Genomic DNA, 19931 nt, shown 5'->3' with positions numbered 1-19931 from the left:
AAAAAGATTCTACTAACAAGGTCCTGCGTGTGTAGTTTGCACTTGGGGCATTAGTTGGAGACAAGTACGGTGCCCTGCTTTGGGCCGTGTCCAATGCGTTTCAATTCTTCTCTCAGCCCCTGGGTGAAGTAGGTACCCTTCCATACACAAGGCAGGTCCCTCTATAACTATGTCTCCACTTTAGGCTCAGTTGATTTTGTATGTAATGGAACTTAGCCATCCAGGCCAGAGAATGGGTCCAGGCCTGCGGGTGAGGCAGGGCTACTTGAGTCATCGTGTGTAGGTGGGGCTCCCCGTCCCTGAGTCATCGCAAATGCAGCTGGGGCTGTCCCCCTGACAAGTTAATTCTTTTATAGAATTTTACCTGTGTGAAAATGATCTTCACTCTTTGTTCATCCACACACACAAAAAAAATTTTATTAACCCAAGAAGTGAATGAAGACCAAGTTCCCATGGCTCCCAGCGCCCTCGAGGAGGAGGCCAGGTCCAAGAACCTGGAGTGCTAATGTCCCCGTCCCTCAGCTTATTAGACTGGAGAGAAGAGTTTGTGCAAAGAGGCCATCAGAGGCACCAGGTTTGGGAGAATCAGGCCAGGGCAGCAGATGAAGGAGAGGGTGAAGGCTCTGTGGAGGGCCCAGGAAAGACTGTGGGAGCTGGGGCCAGGGATCCAAAGGAGGCGGGAAGAGTGGGGCTGGAGCCCAGGAGCGGGGTCCATTCTGAAGCGGGTTGGTCCCTTGGCTCGCCTTCGTCACCTTCCTCTTGCCCTTGCGTTTCTTCCTCCTGCTCCTCATCCCCAGGCCCCCGATGAACAGGCTGCTTGCAGATAGGGCAGGTCTTCCGGGTCTGAGTGAGCCAGGGGTCCACACAGCGACTGTGATAAGCTGTAGAGATGAGTACATTCATGAGGCACCAGGTCCCTGCAGGTACGCAGGAGCGCATAGGGCACAGGTGGCCTTACCATGGGCACAAGGAAGGACTCTGAGCTTGTCCCCATCCTCATACTCATCCAGGCAGATGGCACAGACTTCATATCCATCTCCTGGGAGAAGAAAAGGACTCACTGAGCCACTCAGAACCAAGCCCAAGAGAATCAACTGTGGAAGGCTAAAACTAAAACCTGTAAAAACTACTTTCCCAAGTATTACCAAACCAATGCAAGCTCTTAGAGCAGGACACAGAAAACCTTAGGGCTAGTGGGGACAAACAGATAAGGGAAGTGGGGTGGGGGTTGGAGGGGAAAGCAGAAGTGGGAGGGGCAAGGCCTTTGCTATAGCCTTTTATGGTACTGGAGGCTCCAGGGGTAGCTAACCCAACCCTCACCTGCTCCGAGTCCTCCCAACTCCTTACATCTTTCTACTTTTCACCAAGCGTGCACACAGGCACACTTGCTCACACTCACACATGGTCAAACACTTCACTTGCTCCTGCCCTGCCCTAGCTCCTTTGGTTGTGGGTAAAAGACGAGCAAAGGTGGCATCTTTCTTGCTCTTTGTACCCCTTATCTACAGGGCTCAAGGCTCCTTTAAGATGAGGACAGCTATTACAAAAAAGGGGGGGGGGGCTTCACATGCCCTTACCCTTTTGATAGTCATGTGTAGGGATCTGTTTCAGCTGTTCTTTGGTAAGTCGATTCCGCTGAAGCCGTTTCCGGTGCTGGATACAACGAACTATCTAGGGGTAAGGTAGAGTGAACCAGGTTTTAAAAAAAATCCAAGCTGGGTGTGGTGACACACACCTTTAATCCCAGCACTCAGGGAGGGAGAGGCAGGTGGATCTCTGAGTTGAGGCCAGCCTGGTCTACAAAGCGAGTCCTGGACAGCCAAGACTACATAGAGAGACTCTGTCTTGAAAACCGCCCCCCAAAAAAGAAAATCCAAAAAACTCGACTCCCTCTCCAGATCCAGTATGGCCTTATAAGTTTTCTCAGCTACTTACCAGCACTGCTCCCATGGCCAAGACCAGCAGCCCTACAATCCCAGTGAAAGGAATGAGGTAATAGCCCAAGGGGAAACTGTTGTCTGGAACCAGAAGCACCCGAGCCCTGAGGAAAGAGACAAGGCTCAAGGCAGGCAAGACACAGCATGCATGAGGAGCCTGGTGGGTGAGGCTGGAGGGCCCGGGCTCCAGGCTGGCATGGAGAGGAGGGAAGGGTGAGAGGAAAGCGTTAAAGCCTACCCCTTCTCATAGACAAAAAGGGCTCGTAAGTACTCTGCGCTTCTCTCTCCAATAAACACCGACGGAATCCAGATCTGCTGTTGGATTTCCTCTGCAGGGAGCAGAATATTAGGGAATTAGCCTTCCACTCAATTCTCTGAAACTTGGCTTTTGGCACTTTTTTGCCAGTCCCACCCAAAAAAAAACCTGGCTGGCCTCTTTAGGTCTTTAGTCCTCCCACTGAAATCCCAGTAGTGCAGATTTCTCCAGCCGTACCACTGTTCCACACCATGTTGAGGAGTTCATTGGAATTCACGTTGTGCACCACAGCTGCACCATAGCCAGCTTTCTGAGCATTTAGGACCTAAGGAGACAGCAGGTACGGGGTCATAACCCTTGCATTCTCCACGCATGCATTTACCCTGTTCACCAGCTCCCGTTCCACACGCAGCAACCTTGAGGTCAAAGTTGCAGTCGAATCTTCGGAGCAATGCAATGAAGACCGACCCGTTGGCCGGGGCTGAGGGTGGCGGGGCAATGGGGGTGCAGGCGTTCTCTGGGTGGGCCTCCACAAGGAACCCCTGAAGGGCGAAAGCACACAGTTGGATTTCTCATCTTTAGTTCTGCCTCCCACACAACTACACATACATACAATCTGTATTCTGCAGCTCCATCTTTACTTTTTTCCTTCTTCCTTCAGTTTTTTGAGACAGGGTTTCTCTGTGTAGCCCTGGCTGTTGTGGACTCACTCTGTAGACCAGGCTGGCCTCGAACTCAAACAGATCTACCAGCCTCTGCCTCTGAGTGCTGGGATTAAAGGCGTGCCCCACCGGGCACAGCTGTCATTACTCATTCTTGAGGTCTGAGCATCCCACCCAAATCAGAATCTACATTTTAGGCAGGCATGGTGACAACATGCATTCAATTCCAGCACCTGGAAAACAGAGGCAGGCATGTCTTTTAAATTGCAGGCCAGCCTGGTCTACACAGTTCAGAACTGCCAGGGTTACAGAGTCCAGTCTCAAAAAAAAAAAAAACCAAAAAACAAAAAGCAGACTCTACTTCCCGAAGGCGCAACTACAGTAAACACATCCCTACTACAGACGCCTTTCCTATTCTAGGCTGCTGTAAACTTGCTTTTTAGATTCCCACTGAACATAACTCAGCTTGCGACTCACCCGTCGTTTCCACCCCTAGTTTTTTCACATTGGCCTCTCAAGTATATGCAGCACATTCAATCTGCTTCAGTTCTCAATTACCTCTCTTACAAACAACTCTATAGATCTTGCTACGTGACAGGAACTTTGTAGTGAATTGCTACAGACATGCCTTCTCGCTAGTTAACACAATAGCCCTGAGCCAATTTCTATTACCCATTTCACTATAAGACTGTCCACAGCCATCCATACAAATAGTAGGCAGCTCCAGAGACATAACTGATAAGCACCTGCTTTAATCTTAATTTACTCTCAGTCTCCCTCTTACGCTTGGGAGTCCTAGCGGTGGACACTGCCTTTTCCCTTTGGATTCTGAACTACGCACTCAGGGGGTTGGGGCGGGGGGCAGCGCTGTGTTGCTGACGATTCAACCTAGAGTCTCACTCACGCTAGGTAAGCAGACTATCACTGAACGGTATCCACAGCCCAATGCATTCCGTGGCTAAGTGGAGGATTTCCGACCTCCAGGGCACGGCTACCCTACCCCTGCCCAGGTGACTATAGGGAAATGGACAGTGTCACCTGAAGTCCCTCGTCGCTCAGGGCGGCCCCAAACAGAGCTGGGAGGTCTGCAAAGTCCATGCTGGCATTGTGTTCCGAGGTCTGCAGACGAAATAGTCCATTTTTTTCTTATGCCTGAAATCTCTTAACACCCTTCCCCAATCCGACCCTCAGACTCACCGCTCGAATAAGCCCTCGGACAGGGGCTGCTCCCCACAGCACCGTAGCCACAACAACAGGAAGCGGGAAGGCCGCAGGGTGCATGGCAGCGGGAGGGGTAAGGCTGAGGAGGTCGCGTCCTGACAGCAGGAGCGGAAGCCTAGCTCTGCGCCCTCTCTGCCTCTCCTTCAGGATCCCAGGGGTCCAAGCACCCCCAGGTCCCACTTCTCAGCTACATGGGGACGTCGGGAAAGGAACTCCGACTCGGGGACAGAGATAACAAACCAGTTTAGTGGAGCAGGGGGGCGGGGAGACAATGTATCTTTCCCTGGGATAGAAATAAAACGCAGAGTAGAAACGAAGGCAAACAGGTAACAGAAAAACTTGTGGGTGGGGGAAACCTCAAAGAGGTGGGACTTCCGGCCAGGTAGGCCGCCTTCCTATCCCCCGGAAAAGGGTTTCCGGTAAAGAAAGGCCGCTTCCAGTATTGGATGCTCAAGACGGAGGACTTCCGGTCCCAAGAGGCCGGTTGAAAGAAATGTTCGACGTGAGAGAGTGCCTGCGCAGACGGAGGAGCTGCGGGGCTCAGGGCACGATCTAATTTGTTTTTCTTTCCCCTCAGTGCCCGGGATCTCGGAGCTGCCCTGTTTACAAACCTCTTCTCCGTCTGGCCGCCGCGGTACGTACAAGTATCGCGAGAGTGCTCACCACCCTGCCTGGCCACTGAAATGTATCGCGAGAGGCTCCCAGCCCAAACCAGCGGACTCACTTGCTCTCGCGAGATTTTCATACAAATTATTTTCCCGCGATTCCAATTCGGGGGTGGAGTGTGGCGGGGAGAAGAACCACGGGGCAGCTTCCTAGATCGGCCACGCCTCTTCCTCATGCACCAAGCCCCGCCCCATTCCCGGCCGCCTTTGCGCTGTGCGCTTGCGCGCGTCCCTGCTTCCAGCTGGAGCTAGGTTTGCCTGTCGGAGGGCCGTGCGCGCGCGCGCGCGCGCCCTCGCCCTGTTGCGCGCTGGTGTCACCTTGGGCGCGAGCGGGGCTGTGCGTGCACGGGACCCGAAGCCGAGGGCCATCAAGGGGCGATGGCGGCGACGGCGAGTCCCGGGACTGGCCGGATGGACGGGAAGCCCCGTACCTCCCCTAAGTCGGTCAAGTTCCTGTTTGGGGGCCTGGCTGGGTAAGCTCAGGCCCCAGGGATGGGAAAAAGGAGGAAGGGACGGGAGCAAGCAACTGGGCCCAGTGCATCTCGGGGTATGTTGCAGTGAATTGAGCCGGTGCGGGGGTCTCTGATGGGCTGCCGGGATCTATTCACCCATTGCAGGGGCCTCGGTCCAGGGTCATTGCCCCGTGTTTGTTTGGGTGGTGGGTCTGAGTCATTAAAGGCTTTGCTACAGAACCGCTTGGAGTCCTAAGGTTGTGGATGCCCCTCCACTGTTCTTAATCAGACCGACTATAGTCTTGGTTCTGCTTGAACCCTAAGGAACCAGCTGAAGCACTGTGACTTGCATGGCCGTTACTGGAGAACTGGGCTCTTTGTCCTGGCACATTGCCCCTCAAGCACACCCTTAGACACAGTGCCCACCAGCCTCCTGACTTCCCAGCTGCATATCAGGCCCTGACCTTTGTAACTTCTTGCTGCCAGGTTGCAGGAGACTCGCTAGAGCCGGGCTTCTGTTTTCTTTCCCCCTTACTTCAGGATGGGTGCTACGGTTTTCGTGCAGCCCCTGGACCTGGTGAAGAACCGCATGCAGTTGAGTGGTGAAGGGGCCAAGACTCGAGAGTACAAAACCAGCTTCCATGCCCTCACCAGCATCCTGAAGGCAGAAGGGCTGAAGGGCATTTACACTGGGTACTGGGGCCTCAGGTTGGGAAGGGAGGTGGTTTGTTGACAGGTTCAGACCTTGGCCTGATGTCCTGACATTTCTGCTCCTCAGACTGTCAGCTGGCCTGCTGCGCCAGGCCACCTACACCACCACTCGTCTGGGCATCTACACTGTGCTGTTTGAGCGCCTGACAGGGGCTGATGGGACACCCCCTGGCTTTCTCTTGAAGGCCCTGATTGGCATGACTGCAGGTGCGACTGGTGCCTTCGTAGGAACACCAGCTGAGGTGGCGCTTATCAGGATGACTGCTGACGGCCGGTGAGTTCCAGGCCTAACTACAGCCCCACTGCTGGGATCGAGGCTGAGAGGACCAGGTTTCCCTTTTGTTTGTTTACTTTTTGTTAGCTCAAAGCTATGGCAGGGCACTTACCTGTTCAGGCTTCCTTCTCCTTCTTCCTATGGGCCCTGGGCTGTCCTGATCCTGGCCTTTTCCTGCCCTTCCCTGCAGGCTTCCAGCTGAACAGCGCCGTGGCTACAAAAACGTGTTTAATGCGCTAATTCGAATTGCCAGGGAAGAGGGAGTTCCCACGCTGTGGCGGGTGAGCAGAAGGGTTGGAGTCTCAGGGGATGTGGGGCTGGGTCTCCGGCAGTTTCCGAGTCACCCCCATTGGCTCCTTCCTCCCATCTCCAGGGCTGCATTCCGACTATGGCGCGAGCTGTTGTGGTCAACGCTGCCCAGCTCGCCTCCTACTCCCAATCCAAGCAGTTCTTGCTGGACTCAGGTGAGAGGCCCAGAGCTCAGTGCTCAGCGCCCGGCCTGGCCTGAGCTGCCTGAGAGTTGACTGCCACCTTCTACTCCACCTCCCAGGCTACTTCTCTGACAATATTCTCTGCCACTTCTGTGCCAGCATGATCAGTGGCCTCGTCACCACTGCGGCTTCCATGCCTGTGGACATTGTCAAAACCAGGTGAGTCCGAAGCCGAGGCACGGAGAGCTTTGGGGCAGGGCCTTCTTTTCGTCCCTCACACTCCCGCTTGCCTCTTCCAGGATCCAAAACATGAGGATGATCGACGGGAAGCCAGAGTACAGGAATGGGCTGGTGAGGAGGCGCGGCCGGGGAGCTTGGGTCTCAGGGTGCGAAGGGAGCTGGGCACAGGGCACGGAGTCCTAGAGGCCAGGTCCTAGCCCAGCCTTTGCCTGCCTGTCTGCCTAGGACGTGCTGATGAAAGTCGTCCGCTATGAGGGATTCTTCAGCCTGTGGAAGGGCTTCACGCCGTACTACGCCCGCCTGGGCCCCCATACTGTCCTCACCTTCATCTTCTTGGAACAGATGAACAAGGCCTACAAGCGCCTCTTCCTCAGTGGCTGACGTGGCCAGGTCCAGGGACTAGTGTGCCAGGGTCCCCAAGGATTCCGCCACCCTGGGCTGCTCTATTTATTTCCCCTCCATGGTGTGGTTCCCTCTTTCGTGGTAAAGAACTTTAGTCTGTTCTGCCCCTGCTCCAGCCTGCCAGGCTGATACTTAGGATTCTGTCCCTGGCTGTTCCTGGGGGACCTGAGAAACTCCCCAAGGATTTCCAGTCTCCTCTTGGGTGTTAGTTTCAAGGCACAAAAGACAGCAGATTCCTCTCCCTGGGGAAACCAAAGCAGAGCTGAGGAGACAGGAGAGAGCAGAAGCTATCAAGCTGGCCAAAGGGTCTGTGGTGGAAGCATGCAGCCTTCCTCCTCCTTGAGGACTTGAACAATAAAGTGGATTGCTAACACCAACCCCAAATCTGGATCCTCTTGAGGACTGTAGGGGGAGCTAACTGCACAGAGAAGCTGGTGTCTCAGGAAAACAAACTGGAGCTTTTAACGAAACCATTAAAGAACATCACCTACTGGTTTTATGAAAATCTATGTAAATAAGCCATATCTCAAGAGCTGACTAAAAATAAATAAAAACAGGAAGGCCAGGCACGGTGGTGCACGCCTGTAATCCCAGCACTCAGGAGGCAGAGGCAGGCAGATTGCTGTGAGTTCGAGGCCAGCCTGGTCTACAAAGCCAGTCCAGGACAGCTAAAGGCTACACAGAGAAACCCAGTCTCAACAAAACAAAACAAAACAAAGGAAACTGGTTTGCAAGCCATTTACCCAAAAGTGCAGCTGTGTCATAAAATATTATAGTCCTCAGGAAAACCCTCTAGGACCTGCCTTTTCAGCATGAAGAGGGAAGCAATGATAAGTGTGTGGTGGTGCCTCCTGTCTCAGCACCCGGAAGCAGAGGCAGGCAGACCAGCTTACAAAGGCAATTCCAGGACAGCCAGGGCTACATGACAGAGAAGCCCTGTCTTGGAAAACCAAAAAGAAAGAAAATCTAACTTGAACTTGTGCAGGCTGGAGCCACAGTGGTTGAGAGAGGTCCAGAGCACTTAAGAGTACGTACTGGAGTCAAACTCCAGTTTTTAGATGAGAAAGAATATTTGGTCAGAAACTGGGTTGGCTGGGGAACGTGATTTTTTTTTTCATCCATTGTTAAAGAAGTGATTCCCGGGCCCTCATGAATCCTACAGACTTCTTGGAGCATAAAGAGATATGGGAAGGTCAAACCACGAGGAGTACTAGGCAGCCTAAGGACTGCATGCCAGGCCAGAGAACAGGCAGCAGGTGCGAGCTGCCCCTTGGCAGAGCCTTAAAGCAAAAAGACGTCAGTGCAGCGTCCTGGTGCCCCTGCTGCGGCCTGCCTTATCCTTCCAAGCACAGTGTCCTGGGCCACCCCCGCGGTGGCTATTTAGAGACATTTGAAACATGCACCTTTTCTTAAGGAGTTTAAAGGCCAGCAAGAAGATGGCGGGGACTTTCGGAAATGGCTACAGCAGTGGACTACACCCTGCCTAGTTTAGGAGACACTTGCTCATGGTGGCAGTCAGGTTGAGAGGAGGGCAGGAGCTCAGAGGAGGAACACTGCCCGCACGGGTGATCACAAGACATCTGCAGGGGTTCGAGCACAGTGCCTATGGAGGTGGTGCTGAACTGGTAGGTGGAGTCCAGGAAAAGAAAAGCCCTTGGTGCCTAACCTTTAAGGTTTGTCCTCTGCCTGGGAGAGTTCATGGCAGGAAAGAGACTCAGATTCACCGGAAGACCTAGAGGTGTCTGGAAGGCTCTAGAGCCAGGAAAACGCAGCCTGCCTTTCCTTATCCGGGCCCAAGTGCCCTGGGTTTAAACGACTGAGGTGTGGAAGAAGGCCTCGGTGTGAGACTAACAAAGGGCATAGCCAGCGATCCGAGGGAGGAAAAGGTGCTATTACATCCAGCATTGAAAACAGGAGACCTAAGACTTCAGTCAAACCTAATAGGAAAACACAGCCTTTCCCAACTTCATGTTGTGTTGTGAGGCTGTGAGCGTGAGGACCGTGCTCACCTCCACTGACCAGCTGCCGCTTGCACTGCCTCGGCTCTAGGATAGTTTCTGTTCTGGAGTTGATGCTCGAGGTAGCCTGGCGGGTACCCAAGCCCTGCAGGAGAAGACTCGCCAAGACAGGAAGTACACCTTGTCCTACCCGCCCCCCTTAGCTGCAACTAGAGGTTTGGTGGGTGTTTGGGATCAACGTGGGGCAGGTGGGGTTTTGGGAATTCTTGTAACAGACAACTTCAGCATGTTCCCCTAAAAGCTACATTTTCTTTTTAAAAATATTTTTATTATACAAATAGTAATGCCAGTGGAAAACTAGGTGTTAAACAGGGAAAAGCTATCCATTACACTTGAAGATTGTGCTCCCATCTTAGTGAATGGCTTTCCAAGTTTTCTTCCAAATGTGAACATAAGGGGACCATGCGCCCTACTGCTTTTTGTACCCCCCCCACCCCAGAGTGGCAGCAGTGACAATGCTCTAAGCAACACAGGGAGCTTGGTTCCATCACCTGGTCACATCACCTTACCACCTCCTGATTTATGAGGTCTGGATGTGAGTGCTTAGATGTAAAGGGGGAAAGTAAGTGGGGTGTCCAGTGACGGCCTCGGCCCCCACCCTGGCTACATCCCAGGACAGTCCACTGAAGTCTTTCTCAGAATCTCCAAAGCACTCGCCTTCACAGACTGTGGCCTGAGTACCTAATGCCCACAGTGCCCAGGAGGTCCTGACCATGGCCCTGACTCAGAGCTGAGGGCCGCCGTCCTGCTACCAGAGGCCCCACACGCCTATTAGGCCTTACCCACAGGAAAAGGCTGGAACGAAAAGTGGGGAGTGATCCTTGAAGGAAAAGCAGCCAGGCCCGAGGCACAGTTACCTGCCTTGCTCTCTGCACCTCCAGGCTTGTGGTATGTGGGCTTGTGGCCAACTCAGTACATTGGCCTAAGTCCAGAGTGTGTGGTTTCACACGCCAAATCCAGGTCAGCAACAATATGAGGACTACAGAGGCAAATGCAAGCCAGAGGAGACCCAAAATATAGAAGCCCAGCGGGAGGAGGCAGCAAAAGTCAGCATTGAGAAAACGGTTGCTTTTTGAAGTATCCGTACTTGCTTGAGCCATCACTTGGAAATGTGGGAAGCTGTTGGACTGTGGGATTGCTGTGGTAGGCGCCATCTCAACTGGGGCCAGGACAGTAGTGGACACTGGAGTGGTTGGGGTGATGGTGGGCTCTTGGGTGGTTGTGGTAGTGCTGCTGGGCTCTGGGGTTAGTGGGGTGGAGGTGGTAAGTGCTGGTGGGGTGCTGGGCTCTGGGGTTGGCTGGGTGGAGGTCGGCTCTAAGCTGGCTGGGGTGCTGGGCTCTGGGGATAATGGGGTGGAGGTGGGCTCTAGGCTGGTTGGGGTGCTGGGCTCTAGGGTTAGCGGGGTGGAGGTGGGCTCTAGGCTGGTTGGGGTGCTGGGCTCTGGGGATAATGGGGTGGAGGTGGGCTCTAGGCTGGTTGGGGTGCTGGGCTCTAGGGTTAGCGGGGTGGAGGTGGGCTCTAGGCTGGTTGGGGTGCTGGGCTCTGGGGATAATGGGGTGGAGGTGGGCTCTAGGCTGGTTGGGGTGCTGGGCTCTGGGGATAATGGGGTGGAGGTGGGCTCTAGGCTGGTTGGGGTGCTGGGCTCTGGGGTTAGTGGGGTGGAGGTGGGCTCTAGGCTGGTTGGGGTGCTGGGCTCTGGGGTTAGTGGGGTGGAGGTGGGCTCTAGGCTGGTTGGGGTGCTGGGCTCTAGGCTGGTTGGGGTAGTGGTGGGTGCAGTATTGAGTTTTAGACCATAGAGGGATGTATTGTTTTCTGAGGTCTCTGGGAGTGTGGTGAAACCTGGAATCTGTGTGTGGGTGAGTGAGTATTGTTTCTTAGCGGGTTCCTGGGTTGGAGGCAACGAAGTCATTTGGCTGTCTAGAGAAGTGAGCGGTGCTGAGGAGGCCCAGTGGGTAGTGTGCGCGTCAGAGACTTCTGTCCTTACTGCATCAGGGGCCTCGTCATAGTCGTCATAGTCTGTGTCACCAACATAGGTAGGGCAGTCCTTGCCTAGGTAGGTGTACAAAGGTGCGTGACCCAAATTGAAACATCGTACACTGGCCACATTAGGGGTCATGGCCTTGACGTCCACACCCGCCTTCCATAGGTAGACACTGTTGGAGTTTTCCTGGAGCCAGTTGCGGAAGTAGAGGATTTCACAGTCACAGTTCCAAGTGTTGCCATGGAGAAAAGCGTACGGCAGGAGGAGGGTCCTAAAGAAGCCCTTCGGCACTGTGCTCAGCTTGTTCCCCTGGAGGTAGAGTGTGTTGAGGCTCAGCAGCCCGGCCAGGAGCCCCTGGGGCAGCTCAAGCAGACGGTTGCTGGCCAGGTTGAGTTTTTCCAGCTTGGCTGTGGACTCCAGGAGCCCCGGGGGCAGGGCGCTCAGGTGGTTGTTCTGCAGGTAGAGCTCAGTGAGGTTGCTCAGGCCTTCCAGGGCTCCAGGAGGCAGTGAGCTCAGCTGGTTGAAGGAAACGTCAAGGAAAGTGAGTGCAGGCAGTGCTTCCCCCAGGGAGGGCAGACTTTGCAGCTTATTGTACGACAAGTCCAGGGTCTCCAGCTTCAGCAGTTTCCCGTGGGTCTGCAGGCTCGTCAGCTCACATCGATCCAGGTACAGGTGAGTGAGGTGAGTGAGATTTCCCACAGATGCTGTGGCGAAGGCACCGAGCTGGTTCTTGCCCAGGTAGAGGATGCCTGTGTCTTCTGGCAAGTCTGCAGGCACCACTGTGAGCTGCTTGTTCTCACAGTTGACATCCAGCAGGCTGGTCACACTGGAGACATCACAAGTGGACTGGGCGTGTAAGAGGCTTGGCAGCAGAAACAGCAAGATGAGGAGAGCCATATGAACCTGTGGGCAAAGGGAGTTTAAAGGAGTGCCACCCTTCGCATCATCTGCCTAGGGTGCAGCCCTCCACTGCTGGAACCCTCAGGATCCCTTCCAGAAACAGCTTCCACACCTCGCAGACTTTCCCTTCTCTCCCATCACTATCCTCAGGCCCTGGTTCTCATCCCTCCCCAGATCCCCTCCCTTGTTCCCAGTAGCAGCTCACAGTCAGGAAGAAAGGCTTCTGAAGGCACGGAGCTTCTTCCAGGCTGTGACTTGGTCTTTCTCTCTCCCAGCTCCAAGGAGAGGCAGGCCAAGAGCAGGAAGGAGATAGAGACGGGGTGGAAATGACACCCTGACAACCAACTCCTGTGCCCAGGGCGCAGTGCCCCCTCCCCGCCCTGGCACAGACTCTTATCACCTCTCTCCACAGCTTCCTCAAAGCCCTCCTTGTGGTTCTGCACTCCATTTCCTTCCACCCTGGAGAGATGTAGAGACTCCCCAACCACCCACTCTGTTCCTGCAGGCCCCCATCCTCCTCCATGGCTCTTCTTAGAGACGCCTCGTCTCCCTTTGCTGGTCCCTTCCACTCCACTGCCACTTTGCCTGCCCTAAGCTGGTTCCCTCGCCAGCCTGGGGCTGCTGGCAATGTGTGCTCTGCGCCCACTAGGCACTTGACTGGTACACTCTAAACTGTTTTTGCCGCCTCCCTATTCAGGCCTATTCCTGCCTGGGAGCACGACGAGTGACACTCGTTCTCTTGGTTTTCCTCTCGTCTCAGAATCCTGTGTCTCCCTCTTCCTCTAACCTTCTGGAGTGGTAGACCTGCTTCCAGAGGACTCTTGGGCTTTCTTAGCATATACCCCATGAGTTCCTGGGACATACTTTGGCTATGCCTTTATTTATTACCTCTGCCCCAGACTTGACTCTTTTTTGGGGGTAGGGGAAGGGGTTTCTCTGTGTAGCCTTGGCCATCCTGGACTCACTTTGTAGACCAGGCTGGCCTCAGACTCACAGCGATCCACCTGTTTCTGCCTCCTGAGTGCTGGGATTAAAGGCGTGCACCACCACGCCCGGCCAGACTTGACTCTTTATCTCAAGTCTAGACCCTGTTTCTTGAGGCCCAAGCACTTGCTGTCAGACTGTCTCTTGGGCTTCTTACATGTTCTACAAGGAACAGTGCACATCACTTGAGAGGCTCAGATAGGAAGATCATGACTTTGAAACCAGCTTGGGCTACAAAGGAAAACCCTTCTCATAAAAACAAAACAACTCCAATATATCAAGAATTGAGTACATTACCCAAATAGCTTAATCTGTTGGCCATGGAGATGTAAGACTGTCTATAATCCCAATCTGTGGGAGCAGAGGCAGGCACATCATGAGTTCAGGGCCATCCTTTGGTTACTCAGACCTTATCCCAAGACAAACAAAAAACCCACGAGAAATAGCTTCTTGAGAGTCCAGGACAGCCAGGGCTACACAGAGAAACCCTGTCTGGAAAAACTAAACAATAACATCAACAAAACAAATAAGAAAATAGAAATGGCTTTCTTTCTGCTGTCCACACTACTTGTTTACCTGAAGGTTTTGGTTTGTTTGTTTTCTTTTGTTTTTTTGAGACAGGGTTTCTCTGTGTGGCCTTGGCTGTCCTGGACTAACTTTGTAGACCAGGCTGGCCTTGAACTCGCAGCGATCTGTCTGCCTCTGCCTCCCAAGTGCTGGGATTAAAGGCGTGCGCTACCACCGCCCGGCCTACCTGATGGTTTTAAGCGCTCCCCTGATACCACTTCTACCTTCATACCCCACCAGCTACCAAGTCCTCCTGAGTGTAACTCTGGTTTCTTTCACATCTCCCCAACTGCCACTCCCAAGTCCAAGGTACTATCTTCTGGTTGGTCTCTGAGCTTTGCCTTCCCTGGAAGAACTGCAAGTTTGCTAATCTGACAACTACTTGAACTCAGCAGTGGCTCCTGGCAGTGCTCAGGGGGCAGTCTGAGGCTCCTGACATGGCCTTTGGGGGTACAAGACCCATCTCTCTGCTCGACCCTGCCGTTCACTGCCTTCTCTGGTCATTCCTTCCCAACCCTGACTTCACGCATCCCCTCCTTTCTAACCCTGACATGTCTGGCAAGCTCCAGTTCAAAATCCATTCCTCTGGAAGTTCTATTCTGGTTTTGCAAACCCGAGTTAGTTATCTGCTGCAGAAAGCCAGCCATCATGTGTGAGTCCACTGCCCCATCTAATGATCCTAGCTGCCCAGAAGGGGCATCGTGAACGTGAGCCTGCCCTCTCCACAGTGCTGGTGACTGGACAATGCCCGATGCAGCTCATTCCTAGACTTGCCACTTACATCCTTTGCTACATGGACAACTAAGGCAGACGAGGTGACGAGGCAGAAGGCAGCACACATTGAAGTTACCATGGTGAACCCTTGAGGATGTTGGTTTTTCTGCTGTGTTGCTATCAGTTTCCAGCTGTAAGCCACAGGAAAAGGATGCATTGCCTAGGCCTGGTGCAGTGTGGCATATCTTTAATCCCAGTGTTTTATTTAAAAAAAAAAAAAAAAGTTGAAACAAGAGCCAGAAGTATTACCATATATGCCTGTTAGCTTTGGTCATTTTGTGGCTGAGATGGGAGTTCCACTCCAGCCTGTGCAAAATAGCAATGTCCTGTCTTTAAAACACTGTCTGTGCTGATGTATACCTGTAACCCTAGCAGCAGCGAGGGTGAGGAGATTAAGGCAGGGGGATTGCGAAAATGAAGCCAGTTTGGGCTACATAAGTTTGAGGTCAGCCTGAACTATATAACAAGATTCTGTCTCAACTCCTAAACAAAATCAAAACAGCATGGGCTACCTCAAAAACTTTCAGGGCAAAAAAACCAGATGTGGAGTTATGTAGCCAGGAACAGTGCCCAGAACTGTGCTGTAGAACCAGTCTGGTGAGCAGAACTCTGCCCTTGCTGCAAGACCAAGTTACTGAAGCTTGCGTTGGCCCAACACTGAGCCAGACTTCGCTCCCCAACCTCCAGTTTTGCAGAGACTGCCACACTGTCTCCCTTTGTCTGTGATTATGAAGCCAGGGTGTTAGTTGGGTGGTTCACATGCCTGTGACCCAACTGCCAAAAGAGCCGAGGAAGGCAAGGTTTGGTTATTTTCAACTTCTGAAATAGGAAGCAAGTTCTGTTTCTCCAAGGATTCTGAGTTGAAGAAATTTCCAGACAGAGAAGAGGTTTGCGCTCTTTGTTTTTTTCCCTTGAGGTGTCGGTTTCCTGTACCAAGACCCCTGTTTTGGTTCATGCAGTAACAACAGTAGGGCTCCCTGCCTTAGCGCACAGGAACAGAAAGACTGGGTAGTTGATTGCTGACATCTTAACTTGCTTACTGTATGTGGATGAGAACACACATGCAGAACACCTGTTTGGAGACAAGAGGACATGTGGGAATTGGTTCTCTCCTTCCACCGTGTGGCTGGTGATCTTACTCGGGTCACCAGGCTTGGTGGGAGGCTGCTCTCGCCTCAGGAGCCAGCTGGCCAGCACTGACTTATATTTCTACTAGAATGCTCTATTTCACTTAGACGTTCAAATTTGTGATCACATTTATACTTTTAATGCTATGTATTTGCTATAGTATGTTTGTGTGTGCGCGCACGTGCTCACAGGCCCACAGAACATGTGTAGAGGCAGAGAGCAGCTGTGTGGAGTCAGTTCTCTCTGTCCACCCTTATATGGGTTCCGGGGTCCGACTTGGTTCCTCAGGCTTGCGTGGCTCATGTTAACCCGGAGAGACATTTTGATAGTCCATTTGTGCTTTCGTCCCTTGTCCAGACTTCCACATTTAGCAGCTAGAGATGTTGTTTACTGGTCCCTGCCTCCAGGAACACCGCCATCCCATCAGCTTCTAAGCTGATCAGCTTGCTCGGGTCTGGTACACCGTGTGTGATCAGCAGGGGACACCAAGGATGGGCACCGTGGAGAAGGTGAGCAGTGGCTCCCGGCCTGGGAAGGAACAGTGCTGTCTGCAGATGTCTTTATCTTGCTCACCCCTGCTCCTGGCTGGCCACAAGTTCTGGGTCATGTTTTGGGACTAGAGAGATGGCTTAGGTCATAAGAGTGGTAATGCTCCTGAGAGGTCTGGGGCTTGGTTCCCAGAGTCCATGGCGGGCAGCTCACGAATGTCTGTAACCCCAGCTCTAGATGATAGATACCTTCTCCAGCATTCACAGGCATCGGACTCACATGCACATATCCACACACACACAGGTGCATGCACACATAATTAAAAATAAGGAAATGCAGCCAGGCATGCTGGAGCACACCTGTGATCCCAGGCATGGTGGCACATACCTGTAATCCCAGCACTCAGGAGGCAGAGGCAGGTGGATCTCTGTGAGTTCAAGGCCAGCCTGGTCTACAAAGTGAGTCCAGGACAGCCAAGGAAGGATACACAGAGAAACCCTGTCCAAAAAAAAAAAAAAAAAAAAAAAAAAAAAGTACATATTAGCAACTGTTCTTCTTAAGGAAACACTGAAAAACATAATTGCTACTAATGACCTCAGTGACAGAGCAGGGAGAATGGGGCGTTGGGCCACCACCCCAGCACACACACACACACACACACACACACACACACACACACACACACACACACAAAAGAAAGAAAGAAACAAAGGAAAAGAAAAAGACTGACAGCTTTCCAGAGTTGGTAGGACATTTTACAGTCCTACAGTGTGTGGACACCGCTTCTTCAAAGCCACTCTGATGTGTGTAGTGACACCTCATCATGGTTTTCTTTTTACTATTTATTGATGTATTATTATATATACCGTGCTCTGCCTGCAAGCACTCCTGCAGGCCAGCAGAGGGCGCCAGATCACATTGTAGATGGTTGTGAGCCACCTTGTGGTTGCTGGGAATTGAACTCAGGACCTGCGGAAGAGCCGTCAGTGCTCTTAACCTCTGAGCCATCTCTCCAGCCCCTCATCATGGCTTTCATTTGCCGTTTTCTTCATTTGTTTTTCAAGACAGGGTTTCTCTGTGTAGACCAGGCTGACTTCCGACTCACAGTGATCCACCTGCCTCTGCCTCCCGAGTGCTGGGATTACAGGCCTGTGCTACCATGCCCAGCTCACCCACTGGTTCTTAACCGCTGAGTGAATTCCCAGGTGTTTTCTTGTTTCTGAGGCAGGGTCTTGCTGGCCTGGAATGCTTTGTATCCTCTGTAAAATAGCCATGAGCAGAAAAAGAAGTTTTAACATGAGTATCTTTTTGTTTGTTTGTTTTTGAGACAGGGTTTCTCTGTGTAGCCTTGGCTGTCCTAGACTCGCTTTGTAGACCAGGCTGGCCTCGAACTCACAGAGATCCGCCTGCCTCTGCCTTCCGAGAGCTGGGATTAAAGGCATGCGCCACCATGCCCGGCTCTTTTTGTTTGTTTGTTTCGTTTTGGTTTTGGTTTTTGGAGACAGGATTTCTCTGTAACAGCCCTGGCTGTCCTGTACTCATTTTGTAGACCAGGCTGGCCTTGAACTCACAGTGCCTCAAGAATGCTGGGATTAAAGGCCCGTGCTACCACATGGGCTTGAATATCTTTTACATTTTAAAAGTTTTTTCCTTTTTAAAAATAGGTTTTCATACTGGCTGTGGTGGCTCACACCTGTAATCCCAGCACACAAGAGGCAGAGGCTGGTGGATCACTGTGAGTTCGAGGCCAGCCTGGTCTACATAGTGAGTCCAGGCCAACCAAGGCTACACAGAGAGACCCTGTCTTGAAAAAAAAAACCAAACAAACAAAGAAATAAGCTATACAGTTAGATGTTTGCCTCCATGTGTGTGTGTACCACATGGGTATGCCTGATGCTCACAGTGGCAAGACAGTCTCTGAATTTGAAGCCAGATTGGTCAACACAGTGATTTTCAGGCCAGCTAGGGCTATGGTGAGACTCTCTCAAACACAAAAAACAAAAGCTAAGTGACAGTAATACCCCGCCGGGCGTGGTGTAGCACAAGCAGGCCTGGTTAGTTAGAAATGGTTCTCCTTTATCTGCCTCAAGTCCTCAGTGCTTTTTTTGTTGTTGTTTGTTTGTTTGTTTGTTTTGGTTTTTTTGAGACAGGGTCTCTCTGTGTAGCCTTGGCTGTCCTGGACCCGCTTTGTAGACCAGGCTGGCCTCAAACTCACAGTGATTCCCTTGCTTCTGAGGACTTTTTAAAAAGTGTGTTCTTCCTGTTGTTATTTCTCCTCCTCTTCCCAACAACTGCTTCCCACCTCCACCTTTGAGACAGGCTCTTGCTGAATAGCCTAGAATAGCCTTCCTTTCCTGCTTCCATCCAGGCCCTCACACATTGCTATACCCTAGACCTCATAATTGGATTTCAAAACATTTTTTCAGATAGTTCTAGTGTCTTCATCTTCTGGGGCTTGATATCTGTTAACTTTTCGGTTTAGTGGGTTTTGTTGTTGTTTTTAAAGATTTATTTATTTATCATTATGAATATGGTGCTCTGCCTGCATGTACACCTGCAGTCCAGCAGAGGGCACCAGATCCCAGTATAGATGGTTGTGAGCCACCATGTGGTTGCTGGGAATTGAACTCAGGACCTCTGGAAGAGCAGCCAGTGCTCTTAACCTCTGAGCCATGTCTCCAGCTCGTTTTTGTTTTTGTTATTGTTTTTGTTTGTTTTCGAGACAGGGTTTTTCTGTGTAGCCTTGGCTGTCTTGGACTTGCTTTGTAGACTCACATCTATCCATTTGCCTCCGGAATGCTGGGATCACAGGTGTGCGCCACCATGCCTGGCTTCAGTTTAGTTTAAAATTTTTCTGGCTCTTGGTATAGTGATTTATTTTCAGTGAGAATCTTTTAACATGCTCCTCCGAGATTTGTGTTTTAGGCCTCTCTTTCAGCTGTTTATTTGTTCCTGCTCTCACTGGGAGGGTGTACTACCAGGTGTTGTGGTTTTGAGACAGGGTCTCTCTGTGTAGCCCTGGCTGTCCTAGAACTAACTGTGTAGACCAGGCTGGCCTCGAACTCACAGAGCTCCACTTGCCTTTGCCTCCTTGTGCTGGGTCTAAAGACGCCCAGCACCTGGTTGCTTCTAACATTTGGGAGTCTGGGGCAGAAATATCATTGAGATCAGGAGTTGGAAGCTAGCCTATCTAAAAAAGACAGAGGACCAGGAGACAGGAAGGGAAGGAGGGAGCCAAGACAGGGTTGGGGGTTAGGGGACCAATTCTGGGTCAGAATAAGAGTGTGTCCATGTAAAGTAAAATATTTCCAGCAGATGCTTGCATGGCTGAGTCACTGATTAAGCTATGACCTGAGACCTGCGTGGGGTCTCTTTGGATTGCAAACAGGAGCAGGTTGTCTGTTGGGCCCTGGATCAAGTCCAGAGGGGCCTGCACTTTGCTCACTCTGGGCCAGATTAGTTACTATGTAAATCGCTACAGCCCCTGCCCTGGGACGCTTCCTTTCTCTGTCTATGCAGCTTTTTTTGTTGTTGTTTTGTTTGGTTTGCTTTGGTTTGGTTTGGTTTGGTTTTTTGTTTTTGAGACAGAGTCTTGCTTTGTAGGCCAGGCTGGCCTCAAACTCCAGATCTCCCTACCTCAGTCTCAAATGCTAGATTACAGATATCTGCCACCACACTCAACTTTCTGTCCTCTAACGGCATTTTATTACAATACAGGTTTGGGGGTGGCAGATTGGGATTGTTAGGGTTGAATTTAGGGACTTGTTTTGAAGGTTTATTTATTTTTGCTTTATATGTATGTATGTTTGCTCGCAGGTATGCATGTCTGGTGCCACCT

At 51.9% G+C, this 19931-nt stretch overlaps 3 protein-coding genes across 5 annotated transcripts; 1 reads left to right on the top strand and 2 right to left on the bottom strand.

Moving 5' to 3' along the window:
- Positions 1 to 519: 519 nt before the first annotated feature.
- Rnf167 (ring finger protein 167) lies at positions 520 to 4591 on the bottom strand. Of its 2 annotated transcripts, none has more exons than XM_051167856.1 (9): positions 4053 to 4591; positions 3894 to 3974; positions 2610 to 2735; positions 2431 to 2518; positions 2176 to 2266; positions 1936 to 2041; positions 1578 to 1671; positions 959 to 1117; positions 520 to 881 (listed from the first exon to the last, which is right to left on the bottom strand). In XM_051167856.1, the coding sequence occupies exons 1-9, from the start codon at positions 4134 to 4136 to the stop codon at positions 586 to 588; spliced, it is 1125 nt and encodes a 374-aa protein (XP_051023813.1). In that variant the 5' UTR covers positions 4137 to 4591; the 3' UTR covers positions 520 to 585. The 2 variants fall into 2 exon arrangements, with proteins under 2 accessions (XP_051023813.1, XP_051023812.1); XM_051167855.1 differs by having other exon boundaries at positions 959 to 1039.
- Positions 4592 to 5017: 426 nt separating this feature from the next.
- On the top strand, positions 5018 to 7786 carry Slc25a11 (solute carrier family 25 member 11). Its single transcript, XM_051167729.1, has 8 exons — positions 5018 to 5214; positions 5734 to 5886; positions 5972 to 6178; positions 6369 to 6459; positions 6552 to 6642; positions 6729 to 6828; positions 6909 to 6960; positions 7075 to 7786. Exons 1-8 carry the CDS (start codon positions 5120 to 5122, stop codon positions 7228 to 7230), a joined length of 945 nt encoding a protein of 314 aa, XP_051023686.1. The 5' UTR covers positions 5018 to 5119; the 3' UTR covers positions 7231 to 7786.
- Positions 7787 to 9844: 2058 nt separating this feature from the next.
- On the bottom strand, positions 9845 to 12148 carry Gp1ba (glycoprotein Ib platelet subunit alpha). Of its 2 annotated transcripts, XM_051167615.1 has the most exons (2): positions 10642 to 12148; positions 9845 to 10407 (listed from the first exon to the last, which is right to left on the bottom strand). In XM_051167615.1, exons 1-2 carry the CDS (start codon positions 12146 to 12148, stop codon positions 9929 to 9931), a joined length of 1986 nt encoding a protein of 661 aa, XP_051023572.1. In that variant the 3' UTR covers positions 9845 to 9928. The 2 variants fall into 2 exon arrangements, with proteins under 2 accessions (XP_051023572.1, XP_051023571.1); XM_051167614.1 differs by having other exon boundaries at positions 9845 to 12148.
- Between the last annotated feature and the right edge of the window lie 7783 nt (positions 12149 to 19931).

The sequence above is a fragment of the Acomys russatus genome, chromosome 25 (assembly GCF_903995435.1).
Source record: "Acomys russatus chromosome 25, mAcoRus1.1, whole genome shotgun sequence".
NCBI classification, from domain to species: Eukaryota; Metazoa; Chordata; class Mammalia; order Rodentia; family Muridae; genus Acomys; species Acomys russatus.
Note: the sequence above shows the minus strand (reverse complement) of the source record. Positions and strands in the feature narration are given on the sequence as shown.

What these genes read in the sequence shown, in the direction of transcription:
- Slc25a11 (XM_051167729.1), top strand. Translation starts at nt 5,120, where the DNA reads ATGGCGGCGACGGCGAGTCCCGGGACTGGCCGGATGGACGGGAAGCCC. An exon ending in CTGTTTGGGGGCCTGGCTGG is followed by an intron (nt 5,215 to 5,733) that starts GTAAGCTCAGGC and finishes CCCTTACTTCAG; the next exon opens with GATGGGTGCTACGGTTTTCG. An exon ending in GAGTTCCCACGCTGTGGCGG is followed by an intron (nt 6,460 to 6,551) that starts GTGAGCAGAAGG and finishes TCCCATCTCCAG; the next exon opens with GGCTGCATTCCGACTATGGC.
- Rnf167 (XM_051167856.1), bottom strand. Translation starts at nt 4,136, where the DNA reads ATGCACCCTGCGGCCTTCCCGCTTCCTGTTGTTGTGGCTACGGTGCTG. An exon ending in CTTTTTGTCTATGAGAAGGG is followed by an intron (nt 2,042 to 2,175) that starts GTAGGCTTTAAC and finishes CTCTTTCCTCAG; the next exon opens with GGCTCGGGTGCTTCTGGTTC. An exon ending in AGTCCTTCCTTGTGCCCATG is followed by an intron (nt 882 to 958) that starts GTAAGGCCACCT and finishes TCATCTCTACAG; the next exon opens with CTTATCACAGTCGCTGTGTG.
- Gp1ba (XM_051167614.1), bottom strand. Translation starts at nt 12,148, where the DNA reads ATGGCTCTCCTCATCTTGCTGTTTCTGCTGCCAAGCCTCTTACACGCC.